Below are 20,814 nucleotides of genomic sequence, written 5' to 3'. Positions count from 1 at the left end.
TTTTTGACGTCCTCTAGAGATAAAAGCCGCAAGCACTCCCGCAGTCTAGGGTGAATTTTCTCCACTGGCTTCCTTGGGAACTGGTCTAATCTAATATGTGTACTACTAACTTGCTCTGCTGCCCGCTAGATGATAGCTGATCAGAGACTCTTCAGGGAGGTCTCCCTTCCAGACCTATATCCTCAACCCCTTTCCTCTCTCGCAGTGGTCTAGGACCAATTTCGGGGTTTTCTTTCTCCATTGAGATTCGGCAGAACAGGCTTTAAAAGAAAGGAGAAGGGAGAGGGAGGGTAAGAAGTAACTGTATTGTTAAGAGTCATAACAAATGGCATTACACCTCTTAGACGCAACAACAAGCACCCAATTTAGCTGCGAGGTCACACAAGCAGGCGTCCTCGGGACAAACGCCCAGCTCACTCTCCCCACCCTCCGCAACTGCCCAGCACGGTCACAGTCACGTGACGGGGGAGCGGCGCGCGCCGGCCGCGGCGCCGATTGGCCGGCGGCGGGAGCGCGGGGTTTGATGGGAAGGAGTTGGCAGGGCCCGTCGCTCTGTCAGGGGCGGCTGCTGCCTTCTCCGGAGGCAGCCTGCGTGGTGGCGGCCGAAGCTGGCAGAGGGAAGCCAGCGCCGGGCTTTGCCCACTTCTTGAAGGTAGAGCGCTCATACTGAGAGCAGTTGGGAGGGCTCCGCAGAGGGGAGGCGCTCTGAGCTTCTCCCTGGGAAATACGCTCCGAGTTCCCCCGCTCGCTGCTGCCAGGCGCCGCCGCCCCACGCGGAGTGGCCTAAGAGCTCTGCGGCGGCTGCTAGTCAAACTCTCTCACGACTGCACGCTGACCTAGTCTCGTCGCCTGGTCCCTTTGATTTCCCCGCACAATGGCGGGGGTGGCTCTGGAGTGCTAGAGACACCTTTCTGCCTCTCCCGGGGGAGGCGGTTCCCCAGCCGTGTTCTCGGAGATTCCAGGGAGGTGACTGGGTTGAGCTGAGCATCGGCTCTTTGGCCCACCCGTGTCTAGCCGAGGGTTCAGAAGGTCCTATCCTAAGCTGTCGCTTTGAGTTTTCCGCCCAGGTCTTTATGAGTTGTGCGGAGGAGCCAGGAGTTAGAAAGATCGGGAGGGACCGAAAACTGTCAGTGTCATGCTGCTCGGCCCAGGCGTGTGGGCGTGGATTGTGTGCTACTTGGAGAAGCCTCTACAATTGTTCTTATTTGAGGGATGGTGGGCGGTGTAAGAGGTGGAGGGAAGGACGATGTTGCTTCGCTTCGGTGTCACAAGCATGGCAGAAAGAGCAAATCTAAACTACATCAATAGTTTTAATTCTATAATGTTGCTTATGAGGACTGAGAGAATTGGGATTGGTGAACTCAGTTTTGCTGATGGTTCCCTCACAGTACTAAGTAAATCCTATGACTCACTGAGTTTTCCATGTTCCGCTTTTCCCAGTTGGCTTCTGGTTTGTGGTGCCTAGTGTCGACTGTTTTCTCCTTTCTCTGTGGCCTAGGTGTCACCATTGACAAAACCTACTCTATTCAACAGCGGTTTGTGTGGTTGTAAGTTTGGTTTCAGGAATATGTTCAAAATGGCAGGGAATGCTAATTAATCTCTTGTCCTCAGCAGGCCCCATAGTTCGGTTTTAGGGGGACAAAGTTGATTTTGAACACGTTTTTTAAAACAAGAGTGATGCATTTAAAATTAGAATTTTAAGTTTCTCCGTCATCTGAGATCAGCTCATTGCTGTTAATAAACTTATATAGTGTTTATATGTGGTTACATTTAAAAAGAATATAAGAAGAGAATGAAGATATTGACTAACAAACAGATATGATTTCATATACAAATCTTTCTAATCAAATAATCATTTTTGGTAGTATTTAGCTCAGAATGAACATTGATTTACCATGAAGACCAGAACTTAATCATCATGTAGTAAAAGTAGACCAGACCTTAATTATCATTAGTAAAAGTCCTTTAGAGGTCTACTTCTTTTCAGTAATTTTATTTTTGAGCAACAAATGTGGCTGTTTGGGTAGTTCACAATTGCCTTTTAAATTAGGATATTCGAAAGTTAGAGTTCTGGAATAAATCACTTTTAATCTTGAATAGTATAGAGGTACTGGAGGTAGTGATTGAATAGTTTCTACTTTGAAACTTGTTAAACATAAAACTAAACCATTTGCTTTTAAAGGCTCACAGCTTATTTCATTTTTTAATATTTCAGATATTTTTTATTTCTTCAAATTTGTTATTAGGAGTGATTGAAATAAAAAATATAATTTAGTCCTTACAGGCTATTTTAATGGAAGAGTATGCAGAGTATTTTGCTTTATTTTTTATACTAGATAAAATGAGAGCAATACAGTTTCAGTTAAAATATAAACTGCAATTTTATTTTCCAATTTTAAAATTATGAAACAAGTCCTTTATAGGAAGTTAGAAAGAAATATGTTCCATATTAGAAGTATTGTCTGTACTACATGTGTTTTCTGGTAATAGTAATAATAATGACTATAATTTATTACGCACTTAAATTTGTTGGACACTGTGCCAAGCGATATATAATTTCATTTAATTCATACAACAGTTACGTGAAGTATATTTTTACCACTTTACAAATGCAGAAACTGAGGCTTAGAGAGTTTAATTTATCCAAGATCACATAGCTAGTATATGGTTGAGTCATATTTTGAACCCAGACCTTTCTTATACCATTATTGTAATAACACTTGAAGTGAGCCGAACATTTGGGAATTTAAATTCTGACATTCAAACCTGAGTGTGAGTTGCAGTTAATAGAAAACATCCAAATGATATGGTGGGCATTATTATTCATTGAAAAGCACGTTAGGTCCACCTAGCATTTAAGGTCATGTGAGGTCCCATTGTGATATCAGAGTGGAAACAAACTCTCTGTACATGATCATGGAAGAGTTCTTGGGGACAAGCCACTTGAGATTGAGCCGTCTGTCCACTCAAGGGCAAGCGAATTGCTTTATGCTTCAGAAAGAAATACTAGTTATTTGGTTCCCATGTATTTTCCATAGTTGAAAGGAAGCAGAAATGGACTAGAAAACAGCAATGACCATAGAAGTTAAAACACAATTTGTATTGAGAAATTAGTATGAGTCAGGCACTGCTCTAAGTACTTTAGAATGTATGATGTCATTTAAGCCTTTCAACATTTTAAGAGAGTCCTTAACTCTCCCCTGCTGATGAAGATATAGAGTAACTGAGAGGGTAAGTAACTTATTTGCCCAAGGTTTCATAGTAAGTAATGGGCCACAGGAATTGGAGACGTTTGGATGGCAAGGAGGGAAAAAGTGTTTGAAAATAGAAGAGGTATGAAATTAAACCTATAGAAAAATAGTTGATTTATTTAATTTTGTTATGCTTTCATATCTTTTGGAGAGTACTACCATTACATATGCATAATAGTAAATCACCTTCTTTAACAAATACCAGAATTTGATAGGGAAATTGCCGGAACATGAGAGTTGACTGGTTCTTTGATTATGAACCTGAAAGCCTGGATATGGCATTTAGTGATTATTGTCCTAATGTGGTTATAGAGGACAAATTGAAAAGCACAATCCTCTGCTTCAGAGATCTTGAAGGTTAAGCCATAGTTTATTTTGTTAATACCAAAACAATTCCCCAAGGAAATAATTGATGTCGAAGTTGGTATTAATTGCAAGTTTCTGCATATATTTCATGTAATACTTATTTTAAAAGTGATATGCAATAAACAAGTAAAGGTAGTACCTGTGGATTTCTAGTGCCGGTTCTTCCCCCAGCTGGAACTGCATTATAGTTTCTCTTCCATGCAGATTTATGCTTTTTAATCAGATGAAGGAATTGGGCTACATGATACACTGTACTAACACTATCTCTTGTGTTAGTTAACTCACTTTCTACTCCAATAACTGACAGTGTCAGAGGTACTTTTATATATTTTATATATAAATATTTCAATCTATATAAAGCAGACTTTAGTTCTGATTTTGTGTTATTGGAACTAACTGGTTGCTTTAAAAAAAATAAAAACTAAGGTGCTGTGTCTGGCTCTAATATTTAATATCATTGGGGCCTTAGCAAATTCACTTCCCTAGCCTCAGTTTCTTCACTTGTAAAATGGAGCAATAGTAGTATCTAAGTGATGAGATTCATGTAAAGCATTTGTTTTAGGGCCTGCTAGAGAGTAAGTATTACCAAGTATTTAATTCGTATCATCATTGTTATTATTTTCAAATATTAAAAATTCTGTTTTGTGATAGCTACAAACTTAACTTAGAGGCATGTAACTCAGTTACAAACCAAAATGTGTATGTCAATTGCATATAAAACACTGTGCTAGACACCGTACGTTAGTTCCAAAATAGTGAGATGATGTATACTTTGAAAATACCAAGTTAAAGTGGTTCATCTAATTCTCTCCTCCCCAGTCATCTTTCTTGATGATTATTACTAGTATCTTCAAAAGGTTTTAAGATCTATTTAATATCTTAACTCAGAAATTTATATACTTTTATTCATTAAAGTTCTTGGATTTCCTACAACTGCATTTTAGAAATTTGAATACTGTTAATATTGAAGGATTAATATTTAGATTGCAACTTAGATGTGGCTTATAAAATTCATTATAGTTATAAACTTCAAAATTTTCAGGACAAGTTATAGATATTTCTGTCTCTAAAAATTACTTTGTAAGTGAAAGTGTTTTATAATTAGTCTTTTTGTTATTTTTCTAACGAAGAAAGTCCAAGATAGTTATGGCTTATGCTAATTTCAACCTATCATGTTGCAGAGTGATTGTAATTACTTGGTACTGGCATTATTTTGTGATTATGTTTATGGTTTTAAAAAACGTTAGAATCATGGCCTGGTTTTTTTTTGATGGAAATGAAGTAGTTTCATACATTGGTAGTATATAACTGTATCCTGGAAAAAATGTATATAACCTGGTAATATATATATATATATATATATACATTAATCAATAGAATTATTGACTAATAAGTTGATTTAGAATGAAATATTGCTGATACATTTTATACATATGGTAATATTATAATACATTTCAGAGTAATAGAAAAACAACTAAAAGAAGGGGATATACAGCTAGCTGACATGAAAGTCAACTAACTTGAAGGAGACTTAGACAGTTTAAGAGAGAAATGTTTATATGGGTGTTGAAAGTAGTGAACAGACAAGAAGTCTTAAGATAGAGTGGCTTTAGGCCATGTTTCTTCTGGACTATTGAACACATCCATAAACCTCCTTTCACTTAATTTTCTTATCAGTAAAATGCTAATAATGAAGGCTGCCCTGTGAAAAGTGGTAGTATTGTTAACTGTAACTTACAGAAAAGAAAATTAAGGCTCAGAAGCAAGTGATTTGCTCAATGTCACAGATAGCCTTATAACCCTTATTTTATTCTTCAAAATCCAGTTGGCTTTGTAAGGTGATGTTATTCTAAACATTGTAAAACACCCTTAATACCAAATAACTTGTTTAGTTGGGAGACAGCTTAATGATAGTAGTAGTTGTATTTAAGCATGTAGAATAAAAGTAATATAGTAAAACTTTTCTTACAGGAACAACACAGGGGACAAAAGTTTAAAGAACTTTAAAGTTAAAAGGACTTTTTAGTTTAAAGAACAAAATCGCAAAGTGGTATGAATATACTCTTCTGAAATGCTTTGCCATTAAAAAGCCTTTCCAGCTTTATTTTCACTTTTAAATATGTCCTGGCTTGAAAGAAAGGATTTTTTAAAAGGTAGGCTCTATCCTCAAACTGTCTAAATTAAAATTCCACATAAGTGGAGTCTAAATAATCTTTTGTAGTATTTTTAGGCAGTATTACATCATCTAAATTTTATAGTGGGTATGCTGTGTAGTGTAACTTAAAAAATGTAAATGCTTGCTTTATTTCTAGTTGTGAATTCCTTTGGACAATTGATGATTTTTATCATCGTGCCCAGTTTCTACAAGTAAAAGATGGGTGGATTATTTTCTCGATGGAGGGTAAGTTTTCTTTATAGCCTCAAAAATAAAGCTAATTGTAAAAGTCTCCTTTTGGTGTAGACTTGAGTAGTAGTTTGATATTATCTCTGACTAATTATTTTTCTTTCTTACGAGTTAGTGGGGTTTTTTTTTTTTTTTGACTTTAATAGTTCTACTTGCTATAGTAGTGTCTGATGTTTTTGTTTAACAGAATTATTTCACTCTGACTTATGAATTGTTTTTATTTCTCTGTGTATTCATGTACAAATGATTATCTTTTTTTTCTTCTCATAGTACTTTAATTTCAGTATTATTTGTACGATAGTCAAAATTAAGTATTTTATACAATACTTATGTTTTTACAGGCTATATCTTTTTGCTTAAAGCTTGTCACAAATATTTACTAAAGTCACACTAAATATGCTTTTAGGAATTATAGGATAACAAAACCTCTATAGGTTAAGCCTTCAGAGGAGATTTCTCAAATTTAGAGCTAGAAAAAAAATATATTGATAAATGCTCTTCTCTGATATGAAAGGAGATAATGTAGTCTAGGACAAATTATGTTGCTTATTTTTGGACCCCTTTTTACCATAATAATGGAATCTAGCAATGGTTGGTACACAGTTTAGTTTTGAACTATTAGTGGAACTGCTTTGTTTTGAACTGGCATCGTATTGAACCTCCCCTTTAAAAACTTTTAACAGTTCTACCTGAAGATCAAATTTATCTATTCTTCCTTTGTTTTTCTTGTTAGGTCTAACCATATGAAATTGCCAATATTCGACAACTTTGACTTACATAAATAGCAATTTTATATGGTTCAACCTAATGTTAACACTTCTCGTGGGAACTACAATGAATTGATATTCATTGCCTCTTAGATCGTTGAATATGTAATTGGTAAATATTTTCTCAAATGTCGTATGAGCTGGTTTTTATTCTAGGTGGTATAAAAACCATCTTTAGCAAATAAACTCTGCTATAATGAAGTATTCTTAGATGTCATTGTAAATCTGATCTTCAGAAAAGTATTTTAGGAATTTAGAATGCAGGTAGCCTATTGATTTTGACCTCCAGAATCATAAGTGAACTTTTAGCAATAGCAAACCAGACCATCTTCAGTCTTGAATTTTTTAATATATAATATTTTTGAAATAATCATATCTAAGAAACATTTTTTTAGAGGAAATTTTTTCTCTCTATAAAAGTATGTGCTGTTGGGCTTAAGAATGGTAAAAATTGATCTATCGGTGTTGAAAGTACTTCTAGGACTAAAAAGAAGTTATTTAAACCTAAATCTTATTTATAAATAAAGAGGAATATATATTGCTTGACAACATTTGAAAAAAACAATTTTGGATCAAAATGTTATTTTATGATTATATAAATTAAGGTGTTTCTAAGTTTGCAGTAACAAGTTTTAACGCTGTCTCTTATTTCTATTTCTTTAGACAAAACCTTCAACTGTAGAAGTTCTGGAAAATATAGATAAGGTATATTCTCTGGCTCTGTGGTGTTTTAATTCATTTTAGGTGGTATGTAAATATTATTTTAGTACCTATTGTTTTGGGGCCTGGATTTGGTATGGGAATTTAGAGATGATATAGAGTAAGCATGAGAACTTTAATGTTACATGATCTCAAAGAAATCCAAAGTCTATCAGTGGCTTAAGAAGACTGTTTCAGGTAATGGAGCCTGTTAGAAAGAAATTAGATCTATGGCCTGGTGTAAATCAATGTTACAGATAGGATAAAGTTGATTATAAGATAGTCTGCAACAATTTTTATTAGTCCACAAACTTCACAGCTTTTTCTGCTTTCTATCATTACAACAATGGCTATTCCTTGGGAATACTGAAAATGATGAATAGATTGAAAGAATATAATATGGGTCGTTCTTAGAACTTTTATTCTTTCTTTTTATAGCCAGACTTTTTTATAGGCCTTATACAGGGAGAATTATTACTTCTTTGGTTTAACAAATACTATTTGTTGTTGCCAGTTTCATACATCTGATCTTTGCTAATTTGATAGGTTAAACATAATATCTTAATTTTGCATGTAAAAAAGTGATTTGTCCAAATAGGCATTTTAATTTATTTTAACTTAATTTTTAGTTTTCTTTTTCATTATGTTCTGTTTAAAAATATTATTTTATCATGTTAAAATTTTTTGTTAACATTTTAATATCTTATGAAATTTGAGATTTACTAACATAACTTTTTCTTAACAGGAAATTCAAGCACTGGAAGAATTTAGGGAAAAAAATCAGAGACTACAAAAATTATGGGTTGGAAGATTAATTCTTTACTCCTCAATTCTCTATCTGTTTACATGTTTAATTGTATACTTGTGGTATCTTCCTGATGAATTTACAGCAAGACTGGCCATGACACTCCCGTTTTTTGCTTTCCCATTGATGTAAGTAAATTATTCTTTTTGTTGAACTTTCTTCTTACTGACCAGATAGTTTTAATATAGCAGTCACTTTTTATTAGGAAATAACAATATCTTAGATTGAATAAATTTGCTTTTTTTTTTTTAGTTAGAAAATATTACTTTAAGTCTTTATTTACAATCCAACATACCTGAGGAATATGACCCAGTAACATTAGTCATAATGGCTCTATATGACAATCTTGTGATTCTCTAATAGATTTTGATCATGCTTTCCTAGGAGTATTTCAGATTGTGGATATTGGCAAGTGAGGGAGGTTTTGTAAAACAAAAAGAACTGCCCCCAGTGATTCTGAATATGTTCCATTCATCCCACCTCTCTTCCCCTCTTTTTAGTCACTGCTATAAAGCAATTGGTCCTTGGTAAAGAAATATTTTATAAGATAGCACATTACAGAAGGTGTGTTGTAACTGAGAATTTTGAGAGACAATTGAATAAAAAATTTGTTTATTCAGTCAACAAACATTTATGAGTAATAACTGTGTAGACATTGGATTATAATGGTGTTTGGTACACAAAAATACAAAAATTCTGACTGTAGATCTTAGACTGTATACATTAAATTAAGTAATAAGTATGATGAATATTGTGAAAGTAAAGTGCCAAATGCTATGGAGCATTTAACAGGGGCCCTTACATAGTTTGGGGTGGAGGCGGGGTCAGAGAAGGGCCTTTGTATTTATTTTCTATTGCTGCCACAAACTTAGCACCACAAACTGGCAACACACCCACATTTATTTTATCACTTACTGTTGTGTAGATCAGAAAAGGTGGTTTGACTGGGTTCTTTGCTTAGGGTCATACAGGTCTAAATCAAGGTTATCAGCTGGTCTGGGGTCTTACTTGGAGTCTCTGGGGGGAGAATCTTCTTACAGGCTCAATCAGGTTATTGGCCAACTTCTGTTGCATTTCTCTGACTTCCTATTCTGCCCTCAGTGAGAAAGCTCTGCATTTAAGGGTTTAACAGATTATGTTAGACTCACCAGGATAATCCAGGATAATCTCCCTATTTTAAAATTAACTGAGTAGTACTTAATTATTTTTGCATAGTTCTTTCACAGCAGTACTTAGATGACTGTTTGATTGTATAACCAGAGGATGAAAATCTTGGGGAAGGAGGGGGATATCTTTAGTATTCTTTCCACCACAGCCTCCCCAAGGAAGTGATGTTTGAGTTTGAGACCTAAAAGATAAGTATATATATCAAGAGTGGTGTGACATAATAGGTAGTATTTTAGGCAGAAGGAACAGCATATTTGCAAGCCCTGAGGGAGGATAGAGCCTGATAGTTTTAAAGAATTGAAAGAAGGCTGAAGACTGGATTATAGAGAAAAGTCTGGATAGTTAGGCAAGGGATATTTCTTGTGGACCTTTTAGTTCATGATAAGAATTTTAGGTTTTAATCTAAGAGTAGTAGAAAGCCATCGGAGATTTTTAAGAATCATATTGTTACTTTAAAAATACCATTGAGGCTGTGGTTTGGAGAATGAATTAGAGGGGAATAAGAGTGGATTTAGAGTAGCAATTCAGAAAGTTATTATAGTTGTCTAGGGGAGAAATAATTGATAGTGCTTGGTAGCAGGGAAGAGAAGCACAAAGGATGAAGAGATTTAGGAGGTAGAATTAAGGCGATATGGAGAGGTTCTTGGTGTTTAGTTGGATATGGGGTGAGAAGGAAGAATTATATCAAGGATAAAATTCAAGTTTATGTCTTGGGAAATTTGTTTCATGGTAGTGTCATCTAAATAGGGAACAACGTGAGTAGGAGCAGGTTTGGTGACCCACTGAGACTAAAATACTTGTATTTTTTTATTCAGATAAAGCTGCCAAATGGGTTGGTTAAATATTAGTATGAAGCTTAGGAGAGAAATTTGAATAGGAGATATAAATTTAGGATTTGACAGCTTATAAATGTTTTCAAAGCCATCTTCTGTTCATTCAGTAAATATTGGGCACCTGCAATGTGTTAGATATTGGCCTAGACTCTAGTGATTGAGAAAGTAATGACAAGATCGGTGCCCTCACGGAGCTTACATTCCATTGATGTTGGACAGACAAAAAAATGGAGACAAGTAAATAAACATAGTTAATTTAGAGAGAGATAAGTATAATGAAGAAAATAAACAGGGTAATGTGATTGAGAGGACTAAGCTACTTTAGGTTGGTCCTGGAAGGTCTCTTTTGAGGAGGTGGTATTTGAGTTCAAAACTAAAGTATGAAAAAGAACCAGATTGTAAACAGTTGGAATTTATGGGATGTATGTATGTATGTATGTATGTATGTATGTATGTACGTACGTATGTACGTACGTACGTATACACACACGCATGCACACACAGTGTATAATAGAACATATATCCATAGAGAGATATAGGAAATGATTATTTTCAAATTATTAATGGTAATTCTAGGTGGTGGAATTTTAAGTAGTTACTTTTTTCCAAATGCTTTTTGGTATTATTTGAATTTCTTACATCAGTCTGTTCTTCAGATCCTAAAAACAAAACCAAAATTCAGGAGTTGAGAGAAGATCTTTCCAAGAAGAGAGAAAAAATGCAAAGGGTGTGAAGTAGGGAAGAACATGACTTATTTGAAGGTCAAAAAGATAGGTATATCTAGAATGTGTGATGGAGAGGAAGAGTGGTACTAGGGAGCTTGCAGAATTAGGATCTAGATCATGGAGAATCATGGAGAGAAGTTTGAATTTTATTATGAGTGAAATGGGAAGCTTGTAAAGGTTTTAGTGTCATGATGGGGTTTAAGTTAAGAGGATCATATGTGTTGCCTTATAGAGACTTGAGTTAGAGGAGGACACGAGTAGAAATGGGGAGATCAGCTAGGAGGCCGTTAGAGAAGTTTAATCTAAAGATGATGATGGATTGGAGTGCCCACTGGCAGTGGAGATGAACAGATGACTTGCAAATATTTTGGAAGTAAAACAGACAACTTGATGAGAGGAAATGGGAGGTGAGGAATCAAGTGATACTTACGTTTTTTGGTTTGACAATGTGGGGGAAGGGTTTTTTCTTTGGGACTACTACAGTAAAAAACTTTTTGTATAGTCTTTAGTACAGGGCATATTTTCAAGTTGGAACTCCTGGAGCTCATAAAAATTTAACTTTGTATATAGATAAAAGAGCCAAAAATTGAGTCCATGTATATTACAAAATAACTGTCTCTGCCATTTCTTTATTTTCCTTCTCTTCTGAAATCTTGTGGAATGCTTCTTATTTCAGGTATAGTAGTGGGTTTTATAATGCTGAGTCCCTTTCCCTTGTTTTGCTTTTATTTTTTTCATAAAAAGGGGAGAAAAGAAATTTAGAAAGGGAGTAAGTGTGAGATGAGATGTTCAGTTGATGTAAGCATCTTTAAAAACTATAAAAACTCACTTGATATCCATTTTCATGAAGAATTGATTTTCTGATTATAAATGATTTGTGTCTAGTACAAAAGAATGTCTGACTACTGTGCTTATTTTAATGGCTATCCACAAATCGTGAGCTACTGGATCTGCTCTTATGATTCAGATTTTTTTTTTTTTCTTTTGGAGAAAAACATCATTTAAAATGCTTTCAAAATGTATGTTATTTCTTCAGTTTAATCATTCTATTTTGAGTATGAAGCTGTATTGTCCTTACTGTGTCCTTCTGCCTGTTCTGCATCACCTGTGTCTAGTATGTCTTGGCTTGTTAAGCTTCAGAGCCATTTCTCACTTTGTCTTATTCACATCTGTGACCTGGTTCTCAACTGCTGCAGCTTCTGTTTCAGTGAGCTTTTCACTTTTGGAAACATAAACCAGTTATCTAACAAAGAATAGAATTGTTCTTCTGATTGATGACAATCAAAAAAGCATGAAATAAAATACAATAATGTGAAAGTGGATGTTGTGGTAGATAGAGGGAGGACTTACCACAGGACATACTCTTTTGTGTGTTATGTGAGCTATTGCCCAAGCTTGTCCCTGGACTATTTTCCTTTGGAAACAAAAGTTTTGAGGCCAGGACCACAGTTTACTTAAAGAAATAGAGACAGAAGGAGCAATAAAATGCATTACTTCACTCATTACTGTCTACATTGATTACAAAGTTTAGAAATCTACCTGATAACTGCAAAAAGTATCTGCTATCTCTGCAGTCCAAATTTCCCAAATGCTTTTACTGGACAGTGAGGTCATGGATTCAGGGCTAAGCATATATTGCATAATCACAACTATTCCAAAATTATCTTGTAGTAGACTATCAGTACTCTATATGTTTTGAGATTTTATTATATCTTCTTTTCAGGATGTAATATGGAGGAACTTGGTGTGATTTTAGCCTATTTTTCTGCCTTTCAGATTGAATAATATATTTATATCTCTCTGATCTTTTCAGCTCTTACCGAAACTGAAAATATAACATAAACGATGAACTTATTTCATAGGAGTCATTAAGGCTATGCTCCTTAGTGAGGGAAGGTTTGAGTTACAGTTAAAATTTTGTATTTCTGCATTATGCAGGCAGATATGCATTACTTTGAGAGTTAGTTCATTATCTGAGTGAAAAATAATTAAGCTTTATCTCTGCCTTAAAGAACTCTTTAAGCAATCTTATAGACTTTTATTCCTGGATACCTTATTCTTACAGATCATAACTTTCTAGAAATTCCATTTGCTGTAAGGTCATTTCAGAGACCAATTAGCATAAAATGTTGACCTTCCCAGAAGATTTGGTCATATTTTTCCTCATTATTTTATTTTTATTTTTATTTTTGCACCTCTTATAATTGGTTATGGGGGAAAATTTTAAGCAAGAGAACTGAGGAAGGTGGTCCTGGCCGGGTTTCTCACGTTTTCTCATTTTCTACTTAAATTGAAAGCCGTTTGAGGGTAGGGCTTTGGTTTTAACAATTTTTATGCCTCATTCACACTCCTCCTCCCACTAGCTGTTAATAGATATTTCCTCAATCCAGCTGGAAGGTTGACAAACATAATTTGTAGCCTTTTGAAGATAGTTAAACATTCGTTTCATGACACTCTAATAAGAATACAAAGTATCACTCATCAACTGTAGTTGGCTCTAGCTCTAAAGGAGAAGATATCTGTTTCCTGATATTTACTCAAGAGAATACAGTTGATTCTTCAATGGGAGAGAGGGGGTTGGGGCAATGACCCCCTGAATAGTCAAAAATCCTCATATAACTTCTGACTCCCCAAAATCTTAACTATGAATAGCCTACTGTTAACGAGAAGCCTTACCGATAACAAACTGTTGACTAACACATATTTTCTATCTTATATGTATTATATACTGTATTCTTATAATAAAGTAAACTGGAGAAAATAAAATGTTTTTAAAATCATAAGGAAGAGGAAATACATTTATTGAAAAAAATCCACATGTAAGTGGAGCTGAGCAGTTCAAATCTGTGTTGTTCACGGATCAACTGTATTTACTTTGGTAGATAAGAAAATCATTTTGCAAGTATTCCTTTTGCAATATCGATAGATATTCACTTGATAGAATTTTGTACTTAATGAATTATGTACTGAGACATAATTAAGAGACACATTCTATTCTTGGATGGGAAGACTCAATATTGTAATGAATTCAATTCTCCCCGAATTAATCTAAAAATGTGATCACAATAAAAATACCGACAATATGTTTAAAATCTTGGTGTACTTATTCTATAATTTTTAATGGACAAATAAGCACATATGAATAGTCTTGAAAAGTCTAAAAAAGGAGAAGAATGAGAAACAGTTCTACCAGGCATCAAATGCATTACAAAAATTAATTAAAAGTTTGGTACAGTATGTAAATAGAAACACAGACCAAAGAAAGAGACATGAGAATCAAGAAATAAATCCCCAAAGGAATTTTTATATATGGTTTTTATATATGATAGAAATGACATTTCAAATAATTGGGAAGAAATGGTGTTGTTATATCCAAAAATAAATCAACAAACAAATAACTAGACTGATAAATAGATAAAAAAGGAAAGCTCGATTCCTGCTTTATTTTACCAAAATAAATAATCGTTATTAGTTTGTCTGAATGTGAAGGTTTTTCTTGATAAGCTGTTGATGGTTAAATGAATGGACGAAATAGTCAACATAGTTATAAGTATTGAGACCTGTATATCTTTTTTTTAGCTTTATATAATATTTAAATCTCATCTGAAAACATTTTAATAAATTAAATAAGGCTTATATGGTTGTTGGAAAGAGAGTACTTAAGTTTGACAAAAAAGGATGAATAATTTCTCTTTAAGCTCTGCCTTGTTTGTGTCATCGTTGGAACCTAACTGAGAAGTTTCTGCCTGTAGCATGTATACTGTTTTCATTGTTCTAAACATGGGTTTTAGGCTTTACACTTTGAGAAGTTTATCTTGCTACTTCTTTATGAGATAAAGTTTTCCTTTTCTGCTTCTAGTCTTTGGAGACTCTGAATGATCTTCATTGCTTTTGGGAGCCCTTTCACATATTTTGAGGGTTGGGTTTTAGCTACATCTTAATTGTACCAGAAAAGGAATTCGTGGTTTTCTTTTTGTTCTTCTTGTTTGGGTGATTTCTAAGAGAGGAGGTGGGAAAGGAGATTATACTACTATTCTCAAAGTAGGTGTCAGTAATAGTATCCTTAATATCTTCACAAAATATGTTGCCATAGTTTCATACATCATATTTAATTATTGGGAGGGCAAAACCTTTGTTGGGATAACTAAAACACAGATTCTTGAAGTAGTTTAATTCTTTTTCTAAATTTTATTTTAAAAATACAAAAAAATTATTTAATTTATCCTTAAAGTATAACTCATGTTCTACCTTTTCAAGTCTTGAAGACTTGACAAATAGAACTTTGTGTTGTTTTATAGCTCATTTTCTTCTATCTGTAGTTCTGATAAAAACCAAAAGAATTTATTGTCCATAAAGGGAGATTAATGAATTTTATTTTGAAGTAATGGAATGTATTTCAATTCTCGTAGTTTTTACACTTTGACGATTATATATGCTTTTAAAAGTATCTACTCATTTAAGAAAATTTACTGATTTCCTACAGAATTCCAGTCATTATCTCTGCACTTCCTTTTCTTGTGTTTTCTATTTTCTTTCCCTGTACTTTTTTTTTCTCTCTAAATCATCTCTCTTAACTTGCCATTGTTTCCGTGGCTTTGTATTGGAGAAATAGTAAGACTTCTACTGTCGTAGGATCCTCGAGGGTTACGAGCAGATTGTTAAGCTCTTCTCTCATCTACCTTCCCTTGATAAGGACAATGCTCAGGGTCTTTTTTAGTGCTTAGGTAGTTGTCCAAGTACCATGTAGGAATCTGGTTATTTGGTGTTTTCACATAAAAATAAATTATAACAATATATAAGGCATGTATTAGTTATCTATTGCTGTGTAACAAATTGCCCAAAATTTATAGCTTAAACCAACAAATGTTTATTTTCTCTCACAGTTCTTGAGGGGCAAGAATGTGGGAGCAGCTTAGTTGGGCGATTCTGGCTCAGGATCTTTTATTCATATATAAATTGCAGTTAAGCTCTTGGCTGGGGCTGTAGTCATCTCAAGGTTTAACTAAGGCTGGAGAATTTACATTTAAGCTCACATGTAGTTGTTAGCAGGCCTCAACTTCTCATTGGCTGTTTGCCAGAGACCTGTATTCCTTGCCACATGTGCCTTTCTATAGAGTTCCCTGAATATTCTCATGTCATAGCAGCTGGCTTCTCTCAGAATGAGTAATCCAAGAGAGAGAGATAGTGAGTGGAAGAAGAGGCCCATGATGGAAGCTATAGTGTTTTATAACCTAATCTTGAAGTGACATATTATTACTTATGGCATATGCTATTGGTCACACAGACCAACACTAGTAAGAGAGGACTTGACAAAGGTGTGCATACCAGAAGACAGAGTTCACTGGTGACTACCTTGTAGGCCAACTCCCAAGAATAGCAATATTTTAGAGTATTGAACTAATTTTTATATTTATTACCTGAATTTGTATCAGATAGTTCTATTATAAAATGATGAATAATGTTTGTGTTCTTATTCTGCCATGTTCTATGGAGAAAGAGGTATTTTGCTATATTTGCCTTGAATTTAAAAGAACCTCGACAAGTTTGTAATTAGGATCATTCTTTGATTTTCTTTTTAATTCTTTTAATGTCAGTCGATGTCTTATTAATGCAAGGCTTAAACAATTATCCTCAAAAAATCTTTGGAAGGAAGTGTTTAGCTAAATTTACTTATCAAGTATTTATTAGAAGGTAAGATTTTTTTTTTCCTCCTCCAGATAGCTTATTCTATTTAGTGGAGAAGATCCCTCAAATATTAATAGGGAAGGAGTAGAAACTTACATTTGTATAATGCTTTAGATTTGTAAAACATGCTTTTTCCTTAATGCATGGGAATAGACAAATCTTTGGAGTTGATGCTTACTTAGTAAGAAGGGATTCTACAATTTGTTCTTAATCTTTTGTGGAGTTCATTGACACTTTTGAGAATAATGAAAGCAGTGTTCTCTATAAAGAAATGCATTTATGAACACAAAGGCAATTTTGCGATTTAGAAGACCCTCAGAAGGTTCATGGATTTTAGATTGAGAACTCCTTCTTTGAAAGCACAGGTAGACTGATGGTCTCTGAAAGGAGTACTTTTTGATTTTCAACATATAAAAGGAAACAGTGTACCTGACTCTAATTGGAAATGTGTATTTGTTTTCATTTTATATGGCTCATAATTTACTTATCCTAATGATGGTTTCTGTTTCTGAATTTTGCTTCCTCTGTAGCATTTGGAGCATAAGAACAGTGCTTATTTTCTTCTTTTCCAAGAGAACAGAAAGAAATAGTAAGTTTAATATCTGAGTTTGTATAAATGCATTTTAAAAAAACCATTTTATAGTGCATTGGCTTGTAATTGAATGGTAGGTTGTGAAATGGTATATTGAAATGACTATGTAATTTTGTAAATATTGAAGAATTGTTTACTGTAAAGCATAAGAAAGGTTATGAATGATCAAGATGATTCTATTTTTTACTTGTGTTATTTCTGCCTTGTTTTTAAAGAATTATTTACACGAAACAATTCATTTCTTTAAATCAAGAGAAATTATATTTGTTAAATTCATCTTAATAGAAAACTTACGTTATTATAGAGTAATGTGATAGTTGTATATCATTTGATTTATTTTAATTGCACCATTTTCTTTAACCTCGCAGCCTCTAGGCCTTTGTTTTTATTGAAATATGTAAATTATGATAAAATCTTCTGTATTCTGTGTCTATACAGCTTTTAAAGATTTTTAGGTCTTAAAACTATGAGCTATAATTAACCAAAGATAGGCAAATTTCATTTGAAATGAACTTTATATGTGACATATCTTTTTCTTTTCTTGTTTTAACTTTTGATTATAGAAAATTTCAAACCTGTACAGAAGTGGACTGAATAGTATAATGAACCCTCATATACCTATCACACAACCTAAACAATTATCAACTCATGGTCAATCTCGTTTCATTTTTACCCCCACTAAACTTCTCCATCTCCTGTATTATTTTGAAGTATATCCCAAATGTATCCATAATAGACTTTTAAAAAATTAACACAATTATTATAATACCTAAACATTTTTTTAAAAAATCCCAAAGTTACTCAGTTAATAACATTTTATAACTTTCAGGTGTACAACATTCTAATTAGATAATCTGTATACATTATAGAATGCTTACTACCACTAGTCTGGTTTCCGTTCATCATCTTATATTTATTTGATTCCCTTTACCCATTTTTGCCCTCTCTCTACCCCTCTTGCCTTTGGTAACCACCAATTCGTTGTCTGTATCTATGGGTTTGTTTTGTTAGTTTATTTGTTTCTTTAAAAAGAATTCTTAATGCCATAAAATATTACATATAAAAATATTAAATTTCCAATTATCTTATAAATATCATTTACTTTAAAAATATCTTGATTGATTGGCTCAGGATCCAAATAATGGTCACAGATATATTACTTTCAAACTGTCCTCCTTGCTCATGACTTCTACTGAGTTTAGGCTCTGTGGTCTAGTCCAATGATGATTTTTTGCAGACTCCCTTGACTCCTTTGCCTTCTTTCCCAGCCTTATTGTCTGGCAAACTATACCTTGCTCAAATACAATTATATATTGTATAATCGACTGGCTAAACTCTATCCTGGTTAAAAATATTTATATGCTTAATCTATGCCTGTATTAGAAAAGCTAAATTTGTTAGAGGAACATCATACAACATGGTGACCAGACATATTTAATTTTATTTTTATTCTTTTCTTCTTCAAAGGGTGGGATCAAAGAGGGATTTCAGGAAGACACATGGATTCTTTAGAGATGAGGGAGGAAAAATGAGGGGGCTGGTAAACTACTTGGGAAAGGCTGGGAGCAATGACCATGGGAGTGGAAAGAAAGAGACTGATTGCTAGAGTGAACTCCCTATGCTACATGTAAACTAAACAGACTTCACTTACTTCTGGACTTGTCAAACACAGAGTAGAGAATCATCTCACAGGAAGAACTTGCCAATAGCCAGGTGGATCCAGCTCAAATTCAGAGTTAATCTAGGGCAGCTCCATTCAGTCAACTTTCTGCCATGACGGAAAGATTCTAGATCTGTGCTATCTGGTATGGTAGCCACTAACCACATATAGCTCTTGAGCACTTTAAATATGTCAAGTGAAACTGAGAATCTGCTTTTGAAATGTTTATTTCATTTAACTAATTTAAAATTAAATATGACCAGAATTATTTTAAAATATCTATGATTGCAAATACCAAATGTCCACCTGAAACTGCTGCACAGCCCTATTTTATAGTTCCCTAGTAAATTCACTTTATTCTCTTTGAGAGCATTGTTTGAGATTGTATTTCTTTTTTATTTAAATAATTTTTTAATTTTTCAATAACAATTTGCATATAATATTAGTTTCAGGTGTACAACATAGTGATTTGACAGTTATATAAGGTATGAAACAGTCACCTTGATAAATCTGGTACCCATCTGACACCATACATAATTATTACAGTATTATTGACTGTATTCTTTATGCTATACTTTAAATCCCCATGACTATTTTATAACTACTAATTTGAACTTCTTAATTCCTTCCCCTTTTTCATGCCCCCACCCCAACCCTCCTCTCATCCTGGCAACCTGTTCTCTGTATCTATGAGTTTGTTTCTGTTTTGTTTATTCATTTATTTTGTTCTTTAGATTCCACATGTAAGTGAAATCATATGGCATTTGTCTTTCTCTGTCTGACTTTCTCCATTCAGTACAATACCATCTAGGTCCATTCATGTCTTTGCAGATGGCAAGATTTCATTCATTTTTGGCTGAGTAATATTCCTTTGTATATATGTACCACCTCTTCTTTATCCATTTATCCATTGATGGACACCCAGCTTGCCTCCATATCTTGGCTATTGTAAATAATGCTTCAATGAACATATGGATGCACATGTCTCTTTGAGGTAGTGTTTTGGGTTTCTTCGTTTAAATATCCAGTGGGATTACTGAGTCCTTCTTTGTTTCTTGTTAAAGTCTTTGTTTCAAAGTCTATTTTGTCTGGTATAAGTATTCCTACCCCAGCTTTTTTGTTTCTATTTTCATGAAACATCTTTTTCCATCCCTTTACTTTCAGTCTGTATGTGTCTTTTGATATGAAGTGAGTCTCTTGTAAGCAGCATATGTAAGGGTCTCATTTTCTTATCCATTTAGCCACCCTATCTTTTGAGTGGAACATTTAATTCAATTATATTTAAAGTAATTGTTGCTAGATATGCAATTATTACCATTTTTTTATTGATATTTTTGATCCTCTTCCTCTTTCCCTTTTCCCCTTCTCCCTCCCCTTTCTCTCCTCTCCTCCTCTTCCTTCTTCTATTTGTCCCTCTAACATTTCTTGTAATACTGGTTTGGTGTTGATGAACTCCTTTAGCTTTTTCTTGTCTGGGAAGCTCTTTATCTCTCCTTCGATTCTAAATGTTAGCTTTGCTGGTTATAGGCCCTTGGTTTTCATCACTTTAAATATCTCATGCCAATCTCTTGTGGCCTGCAAAGTTTCTGTTAAGAAATCAGTTGACAGTCTTATGGGAGCTCCCTCGTAGATAATTAATTGCTTTTCTCTTGCTGCTTTTAAGATTCTCTTTCTCTTTAACCTCTGACATTTTAATTATGATGTGTATTGGTGTGGGGCTCTTTGAGTTCATCTTGTTTGGGACTCTTTGTGCTTCCTGGGCTTGTACGTCTATTTCCTTCACCAGATTAGAGAAGTTTTCCATTGTTAGTTCTTCAAATAGGTTTTCAGTTCCTTGGTTTCTCCCTTCTCCTTCTGGTA

At 34.0% G+C, this 20,814-nt stretch overlaps 1 protein-coding gene across 2 annotated transcripts in view; it reads left to right on the top strand.

The window, feature by feature from the left end:
• Window positions 1-496: 496 nt before the first annotated feature.
• Window positions 497-20,814, top strand: part of LNPK (lunapark, ER junction formation factor) — a 61,165-nt gene continuing 40,847 nt past the window's right edge. Inside the window, exons 1-5 of one of the 2 annotated variants that reach the window (XM_039855998.1) lie at window positions 497-652; window positions 5,930-6,018; window positions 7,452-7,493; window positions 8,233-8,420; window positions 17,233-17,291. In XM_039855998.1, coding sequence (XP_039711932.1) covers window positions 5,992-6,018; window positions 7,452-7,493; window positions 8,233-8,420; window positions 17,233-17,291 — 316 coding nt within the window. In that variant the 5' untranslated portion in view covers window positions 497-652; window positions 5,930-5,991. The remainder of the gene's footprint in view (window positions 653-5,929; window positions 6,019-7,451; window positions 7,494-8,232; window positions 8,421-17,232; window positions 17,292-20,814) is intronic. The other variant, XM_039855997.1, reaches the window with a different exon arrangement.

Source organism: Pteropus medius, unplaced genomic scaffold, assembly GCF_902729225.1.
Source record: "Pteropus medius unplaced genomic scaffold, Ma_sr-lr_union100, whole genome shotgun sequence".
Lineage (NCBI taxonomy): Eukaryota > Metazoa > Chordata > Mammalia > Chiroptera > Pteropodidae > Pteropus > Pteropus medius.
This window is presented reverse-complemented; position numbering and strand designations above follow the sequence as displayed.